General features: G+C 52.1%; 1 protein-coding gene across 2 annotated transcripts in view; it reads left to right on the top strand.

The window, feature by feature from the left end:
- Positions 1-2,151: 2,151 nt before the first annotated feature.
- KDELR3 (KDEL endoplasmic reticulum protein retention receptor 3) overlaps positions 2,152-14,738 on the top strand; it is a 15,076-nt gene continuing 2,489 nt past the window's right edge. Inside the window, exons 1-3 of one of the 2 annotated variants that reach the window (XM_030815546.1) lie at positions 2,152-2,412; positions 8,601-8,701; positions 13,389-13,547. In XM_030815546.1, coding sequence (XP_030671406.1) covers positions 2,322-2,412; positions 8,601-8,701; positions 13,389-13,547 — 351 coding nt within the window. In that variant the 5' untranslated portion in view covers positions 2,152-2,321. The remainder of the gene's footprint in view (positions 2,413-8,600; positions 8,702-13,388; positions 13,548-14,738) is intronic. The other variant, XM_030815547.1, reaches the window with a different exon arrangement.

Raw genomic sequence — 14,738 nt, 5'->3', positions numbered from 1 at the left:
TCGGAACCTGCCGCGGCTCAGGGATGAGCGCCTGGCTCCTCCTCCCAGAGGGACCTGGTCCAGGCACCTCACCTCCCTGGACCTCGAGGTTCATCCCCTGCAAAGCGAGGCGATGGAAAGAACCTGAGTAACAGGCCTGACCCATGCCTGGCACCCAGATGCTCAGTACTTGATGGCTATTATGATCACCACCTCCCTGCCAGGGCAGGAGGGCCTGCTGCTGAGTCTCTGACAAACGAGCGTCCACCCGCTGCTCACCCACCTCTCGTGACGGGGTGCTCATCACCTGCCATGGCAACCCACAGTGTAAGGGAATGATTTCATGGCAGACCGTGTGTTGGAATCTGGACTACAGGACTACTTAGTGTCTGTGTGACCTCAAGCAAGTTATTTACCCTCCCTGCCTCGCTTTCCCCATGTGTAAAATGAGAATGAGGCCAGTGCTTCCTCACAGTGTTGTTTAGATGAGTGCCTTTGGAACTTTACAGTTAAACACGATCCCCAGGAGATTCGTGTGCACATCAGAGTCTGATTCACCCCGGAATGCCTGGGGAGGGGCTGAGATTCTGTATTCCCAAGCGGTAGCAATGCTGCTGGTCTTTGGACTGCGTTTGGGGTCTCAAAGGACTGCCTTGGCTGAGCTCGGTGGTTCACGCCTGTAATCCTTGCACTTTGGGAGGCTGAGGCAGGCGAATCATCTGAGGTCACGAGTTTGAGACCAGCCTGGCCAACATGGTGAAACCCCATCTCTACTAAAAATACAAAAATTAGCCTGGCGTGGTGGCAGGTGCCTGTAATCCCAGCTACTCAGGAGGCTGAGGCATGAGAATCACCTGAACCCGGGAGGCAGAGATTGCAGTGAGCCGAGATTGTGCCAGTGCACCTCAGCCTGGGCCACAGAGCGAGACTCTGTCTCAAAAAAAAAAAAAAAAAAAAAAAAAGACAAAGTAGGGAAAGTAGGGGGCATAGGGGGCCATAGAAGGGTCTTGACCACTGATGTGACAGATTTTTATCACAGAAAAGGGGCTGGCCATAGTGGCTTATGCCTGTAATCCCAGCACTTTGGAAGGCTGAGGCAGGCAGATGGCTTGAGCACAAGAGTTCGAGACTAGCCTGGGCAACATAGTGAGACCCCCATCTCTATTTAAATACATTTGTCGTGGAAAAGCCTCTCTGGTTATCTGTGGCAGGAGGTGGGAGTGGGAGGAGGTCCGTTATTTAGAGAGAGATGAGGGCGCTGAGTGGGAGGAGGGCTTGTTCAGGTCAAGGAGGGGAGGCCAAGGCCCTCAGCTCACATGCTTCACTCTTCCAGACGCAGAGACTTATGTCCAGAGAGGGTGGTGGACCTGCTCAGACCACACAGCTCTGGGAGGACTCCCTCCCACCAGGGACCCTTCACTCCCCACCCTTCCTGCTGCTCAGCCCTCCTGGGTCTCTCCAGACCGCCTGGGTCTCTCCTGGCCTGTGTGTCCGTTTAATATGCTGGTAACACCAAGAAGAGGGAGGCACGAACGAGGGCCCTGGATCTCCCTGACCAACTTGACCTCCTTCCTACTCACAACAACCCCATTTTACAGGTGAGAAAATTGAGACCAAGAGAGAGGAAGGCCCACCGACCCAGGCTGCAGCCCAGGTCAGTCTGATTCCGCTGCTGAGTGGTTCGCCATTACCATTGTCCACCTGCAGCAAATCCAAATTAACAGACGGAGGTCCCGGGGACTCCGCTTCCGGCTCGCCCCGCCCCGCCCCACCCCACGCTCCCAGGGAGGGAGCTCCAGCTCCGGGAAGATGAAGACGATAGCAGCAATCGCCCCACAGGGTACTTCCACGTGCTGGCTCCTGCCAAGCGCTGGCACCAGTGTTATGGGGCCTGTGTACAGATGAGGAAACTGAGGCAGAGATTGGGGCTTGGTGGCAGGCCTCCAGTTTCTGCGGAGGGAAGGCAGAGGGCACTTGGGGCATGGGCGGCATGGGTCGTGGCGGGCACCCGGCGCACAGGGCAGCCGGGCGCAGGCCAGAAGCCCCTCGCGTCGCCGGGCCGCCCAGTCCGGGAGCCGGGCGCTGGGATGGGCGGGAGGCGGGATCTCCGGGCCGCGCCGCTTCCTGGCTCCCCACCCTGCGCCGGCGGCCGCCCTGGCCACGTCACCGCCGGGCCAAGAGTGTGTGGGCGGCGGCGCGCGGGTGCGAGCGCGGAGCTGTGAGGCGCAGGCAGGGCTCTGGGGCACCTAGAGACCGGGGCCGGGGACGTGGCAGCCGCCCTGCCCGCCAGAAAGTTTCCTAGAAGTTTGCTGGGCGCGGGCGCACGACTGACTAGCCGGACCATGAACGTGTTCCGAATCCTCGGCGACCTGAGCCACCTCCTGGCCATGATCTTGCTGCTGGGGAAGATCTGGAGGTCCAAGTGCTGCACGGGTGAGGGGCGCTGGGCAGGGAGGTGCGGGACCCCCTCTCTGGCCAGCCTCATGCCCCTGCGTGCAGGGCAGGGCGCTCCAGGTGTCTGCTCAGGGTGGGGACTCCGGCGTGGGGGTCCTTGAAACTTTGCAGAGCTCCACTTCCAAAAACAATGTAAAGTATAAAATCAAAGGAGGAGGACCCCTCGAGATGATGGGAGGAGGGTGGGTTTGTTCCTGCACAGACGCCCCCTCAGGTTGGCAGTGTCACTGCTGGTTGGAAGAGGAGGAGTATAAGGGAGGTGACAACCCCTCCCTCCCACCAGTTACACCCATTGTTCCTTCTGCCATCAATTGGGGGGAGAAGCAGGTATGCACTCAGGAACGGCCCACGATTCTCAAGGTCTTCTCTTCCCTGCCCCTTCCCAGACCCCATCCCACCCCCTAAAGTGAGCCCTCGTCCCTCCCATGCCTGCATGTGTGGCACCGGTGGCTGTGATGTGGCAGGAGGGCACCAGCCAGGCTTGGGTGGGTGTGGAGCTGCCCCTAAACGGAAGCCGGGGAAGGCTGGAGGGGTCCCCTGTTTGCATTCTGGCTGCCCTGCTGGGGGTTTGAAGAAGCTTTGAGGCTGGACTCGTGGTGGCCAAACAGATCCAGAGCCACAAAAGGCTGCCAGAGCCTCCTCCAGCCATCTTTGTCCACCAGCGTCCTCGTGGTGCCCTCCCTGTGCCTGGCACTGGGTGTGCAGAGGCAGGAGTGAGCTCAGGCTCCTCGTGGGGCTGAGGAGGCTGAGAGGGGGCCCCGAAGGCCCTGTGGAAGGAGCAGCTCGGTGCTGGTCCCGGAGGACGAGCAGGTGTCAATCCAGGAAATGTGTGCTGTGGAGGGCTCTGGGGATGCAGAGGCATGGAGGTCACCAAGCACCGGGCATCCCCCGGGAATGGTGGGCAGCCAGATTTGGGGTGGTCTGGAGGGAGATGAGTCCAGGAGGGAGGCTGGTCCAGATGTGAAAGGGCCTTTTCTGTCAGGCCAGGGAGTTGGGTCTGGGGAGCCCTTCATGGTTTGGGAGCCGGGAAGGGGCCTGGAAGGGGGCCTGAACAGGTTGCTTTGGAAGCTTTGAGAGAGAAGGCACAGAGAGCAGGGGGAGGCCTGGCAGGGTGGGGGTTGGTGCAGACATGAGCAACAGTACGGTGTGGAGGGAGTGGTTCTAGGCCTGGAGGCCATTTGGGTTTGGGGTCTCTGGAGAGACAGGTACAGAGACAGTGTCTCTTCAGGTTCTTCCTCAGGGGAGGTGGCCAGGAATGCTGAGTGGGGGACCTGGAACAGCAGGCCCTGGTGAGGGGAGAATCAGCTCTGACCTCTCCCTGCATTTTTGCAGAGGGCCCTGAACGGAGTGAGCAACAATGACCAAGAGGGGACACTGGTACCTGGCCGCTGTCTGCCAGACACTGCTGGGCACCTGGAATACAGTCTGGGCAGCAGAGGCCCAGCCCTGGTGGAGCTGACTTTCTTTTATTTATTTTTTATTTTTATTTTTTAACAGAGTTTCGCTTTGTCCCTGAAGCTGAAGTACTGTGGTGCCATCTTGGCTCACTGCAACCTCTGCCTCCCAGGTTCAAGTGATTCTCCTGCCTCAGCCTCCTGAGTAGCTGGGATTACAGGCACGCGCCACCACGCCTGGCAAATTTTTGTATTTTTAGTAGAGATGGGGTTTCGCCATGTTGGCCAGGCTGCTCTTGAACTCCTGACCTCAGGTGATTCGCCCACCTCGGCCTCCCAAAGTGCTGGGATTATAGGCATGGGCCACTGCACCCACCGTTTTTTTTTTTTTTTTTTTTTTTTTTGAGAGAGAGTTTTGTTCTATCCCCTAGGCTGGAGTGCAGTGGTGCAGTCTCGGCTCACTGCAACCTCTGCCTCCCGGGTTCAAGCTATTCTCCTGCCTCAGCCTCCCGAGTAGCTGGGATTACAGACGCCCGCCATCACACTCAGCTAATTTTTGTATTTTTAGTACAGACGGGGTTTCGCCATATTGGCCAGGCTGGTCTCAAACTCCTGGGCTCAGGTTACAGGTGTGAGCCACCATGCCCGGCCAAGTGGTGGACCTGACTTTCTAGTGGTAGGAAGCCATCAGTAAACAATAGTCCTAGGAAACTGAGCAAATGACACGGTTTGTTAGAGGCCATAGTGAGTACTATGGGAACAGAAAAAGGGCAGCTGGGTGGCAGGGATGGGCCTGTGTGTGCGCAGAGAGAAGTTAGAGGTGAGGTGCCTGGATGGAGGCAGGGCCTGGTGTGACCTCAACAGACCCAGCCCCAAAGGCCAGAGACTTGGGCTTCATTCTTGCTCTTCCCCTTGAGTCGCTGTGTGACCCCGGGCCTCTGTTTTCCCATTTGTCAAATGGGAGTGAGGGCTGCCCCTAGCAATGGGGTCCACCTGTGCTCAGTGGACCCCGGAGGGATTCTGGCCAGTCCAGGCTCACATTGTCCTCTGTGTCCCGGTGTCCATGTGCAGCTAGCTTCCTGGTGGAAATGATTGTTTTCAAAAGTGTGAAAACTATTGTGCTCAAGATCACCGGGGGGCTGGGCACGGTGGCTCACACCTGTAATCCCAGCACTTTGGGAGGCCAAGGCAGGTAGATCACCTGAGGTCAGGAGTTCAAGACCAGCCTGGCATGTGGCGAAACCCCGTCTCCACTAAAAATACAAAAAATTATCTGGGTGTGGTGGCGGGTGCCTGTAATCCCAGCTACTCGTGAGGCTGAGGCAGGAGAATCACTTGAACCTGGGAGGCGGAGGTTGCAGTGAGTCGAGATTGCACCGTTGCACTCTAGCCTGGGCAACAAGAGTGAAACTCTGTCACAAACAAACAAACAAGCAAAACAAAACAAAAGATCACCAGGGTTCCCAAAGCACTAAGGAAAATGTGAGTAAAACCCAGGGGACTGGCAGGCTGAGGATGAAGAGAAAAGAGGGGTAGGGGAAGGCCCAAGCGGGTGACCAAGCATCCCCCACCAGGGCTGCCTCCCAGGCAGTCCTACATGGGGCTGAGGGCTTCTCTGTCAACGTCTGTGTGAGGGCTCAGTGAGATGAACATCAGTCCATCCCGGAGCTGGACTCGGGTCAGTATGGCCTCCCGCAGTGGGGTTCGTTACCCACTGCCAGCCCTACTGTTGCCCTCACCCCGGCAAGTGCACGTGCGCGCATGCTAGACCCCCCAGAGGGACTCAGGTTCTCACTGAGTGCTGTGTATTCCTCAGCTCAGTCCTGCCACTCTGCCTGAGGGGCTGTTTGGCAGGTGAGGAATGTGATACCCAGGGTCGCCCTAAAGCCAGCACATTCTCCAGAATGTTAGGGACTTCAGGGGTGTTCCTTCTTGCTCATTAAAAATGTTCCCCCAGGCTGGGTGCAGTGGCTTACCCATGTAATCCCAGCACTTTGGGAAGCCGAGGCAGGAGGATCACCTGAGCCCAGGAATTTGAGACCAGCCTGGGCAACATGGCAAAATCTTGTCTCTAGAAAAAATATAAAAATTAGCCGTGCATGGTAGCATGTGCCTGTAGTCCCAGCTACTCAAGAGGCTAAGGTAGGAGGGTCATCCAAGCCTGGGGAGGTTGAGGCTGCAGGATCTGTGATTGTGTCACTGCACTCCAGCCTGGGCGACAGAGTGAGACCCTGTCTCACAAAAAAAGAAAAAAAAATGTTCTCCCACCCCAAATGTCTGGAACCAGAGGAATGGTTAGAGAAGGCACAGTTCAGGGGTACAGGGGAACCAGACCCTGAATCAGACAGCACAGTAGTTCCCCCTTATCCACGGAGATATGTTCCACAGGCTAGTGGATGCCTGAAACCACGGGTTAAACTAAACCCTATATATATACTGTTTCTTCCATCTGATAACCAAGACTGCTGGCCGGGCACAGTGGCTCACACCTGTAATCCCAGCACTTTGGGAGGCCAAAGTGGGCAGATCACTTGAGGTCAGGAGTTCAAAACCAACCTGGCCAACATGGTGAAAACCCATCTCTACTAAAAACACAAAAATTAGCCAGGCATGGTGGTGGGCGCCTGTAATCCCAGCTACTCGGGAGGCTGAGGCAGGAGAATGACTTGAACCCGGGAGGCAGATGTTGCAGTGAGCCGAGATCGCGCCACCGTACTCCAGCCTGGGTGACAGAGTGAGATTCTGTCTCAAAAGATAAATAAATAAATAAAAAGTGGCCAAAGGACCCTAAGGAGCATGACAACAAAATGCAGCATGGATTCCTGGATGGAATCCAGGAATGGAAAAAGGGCAGCAGTGGGAAAACTCCAGAATAGAGCCTGGAGTTCAGTCAACAGTGCTCTACTGATGTTGATTTCTTTGTTTTGATAAAGTACTGTCATTAAACACGATGTTTTTTGTTTGTTTGTTTTTTGCTTTGAGACAGAGTTTTGCTCTTGTTGCCCAGGCTGGTGTGCAATGGCACGATCTCGGCTCACTGCAACCTCCACCTCCTGGGTTCAAGCGATTCTCCTGCCTCAGCCTCCCAAGTAGCTGGGGTTACAGGCATGCACCACCACGCCCAGCTAATTTTGTATTTTTTAGTGGAGATGGGGTTTCTCCAAGTTGGTCAGGCTTGGTCTCAAACTCCCAACCTCGGGTGATCTGCCCGCCTCGGCCTCCCAAAGTGTTGGGATTACAGGCATGAGCCACCGCCCCCGGCCCAAATACGATGTTAACATTAGATATAGCTGGATATGTGGGATTCTCTGTACTGTCTTTACAACTCTGTTGTAAATCTAACATTCTTTCAAAATAAAAAGTTAAAAAAAGAAAGAGACCAAAGTAGGTCAAGAAACAGCAGTTAAACTGGGCGCGGTTGCTCACGCCTATAATCCCAACACTGAGAGAACGAGGTAGGAGGATCACTTGGGCCCAGGAGTTTGAGACCAGGCTGGGCAACATAGTGAAACTCCGTCTCTACAAAAATAATAATAATAATAATAATAAAAAAATTAGCCAGTCTGATGGTTTGTGTCTATAGTTCCCAGCTACTCGGGAGGCTGAGATAGGAGAATTATGAGTCCAGGAGATCGAGGCTGCAATGAGCTATGATTGCACCACCGCACCCCAGCCTGGGAGACAGACCCTGTCTCTAAAAAGAAAAAAATAAAAAAAGAAACAGCATGGAGAGTATGAACCCTTTTTTGTCAACTCAGTGCATCCATGTGCATCATATGTGTACACACAGGTGTCATGTGTGTACATGTTCACAAAGATCTGGAAGGATGAACACTAGGGGTTTGGGAAATTTTTGTCTTTGCATGTTTATATATTGTTTGATTTTTGTTTTGCAAAGAGTAAATATAGGCATAATTTTTGTAACTAGAAAAAGGGCTTTTTGGCTGGGCATGGTGGGTCATGCCTGTAATGCTAGCACTTTGGGAGGCCAAGGCGGGCAGATCACTTGAAGTCAGAAGTTTGAGACCAGCCATGACCAACCTGGCGAAACTCCATCTCTACAAAAAATTCAAAAATTAGCCAGGCGTGGTGGTGGACGCCTGTAATCCCAGCTACTTGGGAGGCTGAGACAGAAGAATCACTTGAACCAGGGAGGCAGAGGTTGTGGTGAACCGAGATCATGCCACTGCACTCCAGCCTGGGTGACAGAGTGAGACTCCGTCTCAAAAAAGAAAAAAAAGAAAAAAGACTTTTTAAATCTTACAGTTTGAAAAATAAAATAGAATGCTCCCCTGGCCCTGAAGCTTCCTCTGCCTGCTCTGGTCTCCCTGGTGAATCAACACCTTGTAAAGTCAGTGAGTTGTTCCTACTAAGACTGAGCTTTGGGGACTGTCAGTGGAACTCTGGGGGTGGAGTGAAGAGAAGAGAAGCCTCAACAACCCCCACGAAGCCCGACTCACACCACCCCCGACATCCTCCCCAGAGCAAGAGCCCAGGCAGGCACACGCAGGGGGACTGGGAACTCGGTGTTCGTGTCTTTATTTGGAGACTGGGAGACAGATTAGAGCTTAATGAGAGGAACAACGACTCAAGTGATCCGATGGGAAGGGTGAGTTTCCTGGCCCTTAGGGAGCGACAGTGCCCTGGACAGGAGGTCTTTGAGTGGGAGTGGCCACTCTGGAGGCTTCCCCAGTTCCAGGCTGTGCACTTCTTCAGGGTGGGCAGGCTTGAGAGTCTGTGCCCTCATTGTCTCCCGTCTACCCTTGGCCACAGGCATCTCTGGGAAGAGCCAGATCCTGTTTGCTCTCGTCTTCACCACCAGGTACCTGGACCTGTTCACCAACTTCATCTCCATCTACAACACAGTAATGAAGGTGAGGGGCTGGGTGATGATGGTTGGGGGAGGCCGCAAAGCCCCCACAAACTGTGAGGTGGCCTGCTTGGAGACTCAGTCTGTGGAGCCAGGCCGACCTGGGTTTGAATCCTGACTTTGCTGCTTAGTGGCTGTATGACCTCATCTTGGGCCTCTTTGTATGTCAGTGTCCTCGTGCAAAAATGAGGACAGGGCTGGGCGCTGTGGCTCATGCCTGTAATCCCAGCACTTTGGGAGGCCGAGTCGGGCAGATGGAGACCATCCTGGCTAACAAGGTGAAACCTTGTCTCTACTAAAAATACAAAAGATTAGCCGGGCATGGTGGCGCGTGCCTGTAGTCCCAGCTACTCGGGAGGCTGAGGCAGGAGAATTGCTTGAACTTGGGAGGCGGAGGTTGCAGTGAGCCGAGATCGCGCCACTGCACTCCACCCTGGGTGACAGAGTGAGACTCTGTCTCAAAAAAAAAAAAAAAAAAAAAAAAAAAAAGACAATACCATTACTTAGCTCAGAGGGTTTGGTTGGGAAAATTAAATGAGATAATAAATGTAAATGTAAAAAACCCTGCCATATATTAAACATTCAATAAAGAGTCACACCTGTAATCCCAGCACTTTGGGAGGCCGAGGCAACAGGACCGCTTGAGCTCAGGAGTCTGAGACCAGCCTGGGTAATGCAGTGAGACTCCGCCTCTACAAAAAATTTAAGAAATTTAGCTGGGCGTAGTGGTGCTCTTCTGTGGTCCCGGCTACTCAGGAGGCTGAGGTGGGACAATCACCTGATCTTGGTAGATCAAGGCTGCAGTAAGCCACGATCATGCCACTATACTCCAGTCTGGGCAACAGAGCAAGATCCCGTCTCAAGAAAAAAAATTGTTTAGGTGACAGAGAAGGATTAGAGAGCTACTTCAGGGAGTGTGGTCAGGGCTTCTTCAAAGAGATGACATGTAAGCTGACAGCTTAGTGACAACAAGGAACCAGCCATGTAAAGATCAAAGGACACACCTTTTTTCTTTTTTTTTAAGACGGAGTCTCACTGTTGCCTGTTGCCCAGGCTGGAGCGCAGTGGCGCAATCTTAGCTCACTGCAGCCTCCACCTCCTGGTTTCAAGCCGGGAGCTTGCCTTGTGCCTCAGCCTCCCGAGTAGCTGGGACTACAGGCACCTGCCACCACGCCCAGCTAATTTTTGTATTTTTAGGAGAGACAGGGTTTCTCCATGTTGGCCAGGCTGGTCTCACACTCCTGACCTCAAGTGGTCCGCCCACCTCGACCTCCCAAAGTGCTGGGATTACAGGTGTGAGCCACTGTGCCCAGCCAAAATGTAGATTTTAGTTGGACACATTATCTAATAGGAATCTTATTTCTTGTGCAGTGGTGCGATCATGGCTCACTGCAGCCTCAACTTCCCGGGCTGAAGGGGTCCTCCCACCTCAGACTCCTGAGTAGCTGGGACTACACGCATGCACCATCATGCCTGGCTAAGTTTTTTGTATTTTTAATAGAGACAAGATTTCGCCATGTTGCCCAGGCTGGTCTCAAACCCCTGGGCTCAAGCAATCTGCCTGTGTCAGCCTCCCAAAGTTCTGGAATTACCATGCTCAGCTAGGAGTCTTTTTTTTTTTTTGAGACGGAGTGTCGCTCTGTTGCCCAGGCTGGAGTGCAGTGGCACAATCTCCGCTCACTGCAAGCTCCACCTCTTGGGTTTACGCCATTCTCTTGCCTCAGCCTCCCGAGTAGCTGGGACCACAGGCGCCCACCACCATGCCCAGCTAATTTTTTTGTATTTTTTAATAGAGATGGGGTTTCCCTATGTTGGCCAGGCTGGTCTCAAACTCCTGACCTCGTGATCTGCCCACCTCGGCCTCCCAAAGTGTTGGGATTACAGGTGTGAGCCACCGCACCCAGCCCCCCGCTTTTTTTCTTTTGAGACAGAGACTCTGTCACCCAGGTTGGAGTGCAGTGGCGCGATCTTGGCTCCCTGCAGCCTCTGCATCCTGGGTTCAAGTTATTTATTTATTAGACGGAATCTAGCTCTGTCACCCAGGCTGGAGTGCAGTGGTGTGATCTCGGCTCATTGCAACCTCCACCTCCCAAGTTCAAGCGATTCTCCTGCCTCAGCCTCCTGAGTAGCTGGGATTACAGACGTGTGCCACCATGCCTGGCTAATTTTTTTTTTTGTATTTTTAATAAAGACGGGGTTTCACCATGTTAGCCAGGATGGTCTCCTGACCTGGTGATCTGCCCGCCTCAGCCTCCCAAAGTGTTGGGATTACAGGTGTGAGCCACCACGCCCAGCCTTTTTTTTTTTTTTTTTTTTTTTTTTTGAGACAGTCTCCCTCTGTTGCCCAGGCTGGAGTGCCAGTGGCATGATCTCGGCTCATTGCAACCTCCGCCTCCCGGGTTCAAGCGGTTCTCCTGCCTCAAGCCTCCTGAGTAGCTGGGACTACAGGTGCGCACCACCATGCCTGGCTAATTTTTGTATTTTTAGTAGAGACGGGGTTTCACTATGTTGGCCAGGCTGGTCTCGAACTCCTGACCTCATGATTCACCCTCCTCGGCCTCCCAAAGTGCTGGGATTACAGGCGAGAGCCACCGCGCCCGGCCTAGGAGTCTTATTTCTAAGGAAGAAGGGCTCCATGGGGGGATTCTGTCTTGCAGGGCTATTGAGAAGACCACATGAGATAACACATAGCACCTAGAAAATATTTAACTAAAGTGAGTTGTCCTTTTCTTCCATATCAGAGACATCCCTTTGGGATTTCAGGCATGTTGTTACTAGTTGGTAGAGTGGAGGCTGCTGTTACTTGTGAGGTGTTGAACTCATTCAGATTTAGTGAATGTGAATCTGAGGACTGGAAATCGCCGTCTACTTAAGTTCACACATGTATCAAACATCACCTGCCTAGTTCATTTCTCAGCCCAAGTCAGCGTTGGGCATTCCTGGCAGAGACAGCAGACTCAGCCCTTGGCATAGCTGAATGAGGTCTAGGAAGCTCAAAGAGGCTAGTTTCTACATTTATGAAATGAAAAAGTGACCACCTCATTCCCTCATTCCAGCATTTGTTTTGTGCCAGGGACTGAGTTAGGAGCTGGGGATTAGGAGGTGGACCTTGCCATGGAGTCCTCTCTTAGAGGGGAGATGGACTTGTACACAGACATTTACAGAGCATGTGATCACGGGCTAAAATGAATATGTTCACATGGAACTATGGCGACAGAATGTGTGCCTCATTGTAGTGAAAAAAAGACTGCTTCGAAGAAATAACTCCAAATAGGAGTACAAATAGGAGTGCTCTACGCCAGTGTGGTCCTGCTCCAGCAGCATCAGTGTCACTTGGGAAACTTGTTAGAAATACAAACTTTAAGGCCGGGCGCGGTGGCTCATGCCTGTAATGCCAGCACTTTGGGAGGCTGAGGCAGGCGGATCATCTGAGGTCGGGAGTTCGAGACAAGCCTGACCAATATGGTGAAACTAAAAATACAAAAATTAGCCGGGCATGGTAGTGCATGCCTGTAATCTTAGCTACTCAGGAGGCTGAGGCAGGAGAATTGCTTGAATCCAGGAGGCGGAGGTTGCAGTGAGCTGAGATTGCACCACTGCACTCCAGCCTGGGTGACAGAGCAAGACTCTGTCTCAAAAAAAAAAAAAAAAAAGAAAAACAAACTCTCAGGCCCATCCAGACCTATGTAATCAAAAAATCAAAAGCTCTTGGGGCAAGAGAAGAGACAGCATCTGTGATTTTTTTTTTTTTTTTTTAGAGACGAAGTCTCGCTCTTTTCCCCCAGGCTGGAGTGCAACGGCGTGATCTCGGCTCACTGCAACCTCTGCCTCCCAGGTTCAAGCGATTCTCCTGCCTCAGCCTCCCGGGTAGCTGGGATTACAGGCCCCTGCCACCATGCCTTGCTAGTTTTTGTATTTTTAGTAGAAACAGGGTTTCACCATGTTAGCCAGGCTCGTCTCGAACTCTTGACCTCAGGTGATCCACTCACGTCGGCCTCCCAAGGTGCTAGGATTATAGGCGTGAGCCACCACGCCCAGCCAGCATATGTGTTTTGATGCACACTCATTTGAGAACTGCTGGCCTGGAAGGTTAGAGGCCATATCAAAATGAAATCATTATATGCTAGAGGACAGCTACTGTGATTAGAAGGAGAGCTTTTCTGAAGGAGCAATGGTCAGTTAATTCAAGGGAGGTTAGCAGGCCATAAGTAGTCCCAGCTTCTAGGGAGGCTGAAGCAGGAGGATCACTCGACCCCAGGATTTGAGGCCAGACTGGGAAACATTAAAAAAAAAAATGCTAGTCCTTGTGGAAGAATGCTCAGAAGTCACTGATGCATATCCAGGAAATTGTTTTAAAATTGTTTCAAGAGCCCTGGAATGCCTCTGGTAAATCCCCTGAAATAGACCAATCCTGTTTCACCTAATGCTCCACAAATGAAGGGGACGACAAGGGCACCTTCGACTCTTCATGGCAGCACTGTCAGTCCCAGTATGGAAGCATGGAGTTATTTAACGAAAGGGTCATTGACTTCAAATTCTAGGCAACTGGACCCAAGAGAAATTGCAAACTCATTTAACCTCTTCATGTTACATTATGGCAGAACACTGACCCTTAGGTTTGGTAGGCTAGGAGCCTAGTAAATAGGCTAGGAAATGACTTCATAGATTCCCATGTCTCTCTCCCTTTTTAGGTGGTTTTTCTCCTCTGTGCCTATGTTACAGTGTACATGATATATGGGAAATTCCGTAAAACTTTTGACAGTGAGAATGACACATTCCGCCTGGAGTTTCTTCTGGTCCCAGTCATTGGCCTTTCCTTCCTTGAAAACTACAGTTTCACTCCGCTGGAGGTAAGGGAAGGGACTGAGTACCAATTCTCAAAGGGAAATATGCTCCCCGCATCCTTCCCTCCAGACCCTGGGCTTGCCTTCTGCTTACAACTGTGACCATTACTCATGTATCCTTCAGCTATAAGTTGAGAAGAAATTGACAAGCTATTTACAATGCTTTAGTTGGAAATGAGCACATCTCAATAGTCATGATGCCCATAAACCAAGCAGGCATCACAGCCCTACTTCTGGCTGTTGAGATCTTCTGTTCAACAGATGATTAGCAGATCCCTGTATCCCTGTAGCACAGTCCAGGCCCAGAAATTTCAACTCAGTAAGTTTGGACTGTGGCCCATGAATCTGCAGGCAACAAGCATCATGGGAGATTCTGATGGTGGTGTTTATGGACATGACTTTAATTTTTTTTTTTTTTTTTTTGTGCTCTGTTGCCCAGGTAGGAGTGCAGTGGCAGGATCTCAGCTCACTGCAACCTCTGCCTCCTGGGTTCAGGTGATTCTCCTGTCTCAGCTTCCCAAGTAACTGGGATTACAGGCACGAGCCACCACACACAGCTAATTTTGTATTTTTAGTTGAGATGAGGTTTCGCCACGTTGGCCAGGCTGGTCTCCAACTCCTGACCTCAAGTGATCCACCCACCTCCCCCTCCCAAAGTTCTGGGATTATAGGTGTGAGCCTAGCAACATGACTAGATTTTAAGAAACTGTGGCTTCAATTATGATTTTATACTATGAAACTATCATTTAACAGTTATTTTTGGCCAGGCACGGTGGCTCACGAGGTCAGGAGATCGAGACCATCCTGGCTAACACGGTGAAACCCCATCTCTACTGGAAAAAAAAAAAAAAAAAAATTAGCCGAGCGTGGTGGCAGGCGCCTGTAGTCCCAGCTACTCGGGAGGCTGAGACAGGAGAATGGCGTGAACCCAGGAGGTGGAGCTTGCAGTGAGCCAAGATCAAGATCGCACCACTGCACTCCAGCCTGGGAGACAGAGCGAGACTCCATCTCAAAAAAAAAAAAAAAAAAGCTATTTTTGGCTGGGTGTGGTGGCACATGCCTATAGTCCCAGCTATTAGGGAAGGTGAGATGGAAAGATCGCTTGAGCCCAGGTGGTTGAGGCTGCCGCAAGCTATGATCATGCCACTGCACTCTAGCCTGGGTGACAACAGCAAGACCCTATCTTTGAAAAAAAAA

Source organism: Nomascus leucogenys, chromosome 7b (assembly GCF_006542625.1).
Source record: "Nomascus leucogenys isolate Asia chromosome 7b, Asia_NLE_v1, whole genome shotgun sequence".
In the NCBI taxonomy this organism is placed as follows: Eukaryota; Metazoa; Chordata; class Mammalia; order Primates; family Hylobatidae; genus Nomascus; species Nomascus leucogenys.
Note: the sequence above shows the minus strand (reverse complement) of the source record. Positions and strands in the feature narration are given on the sequence as shown.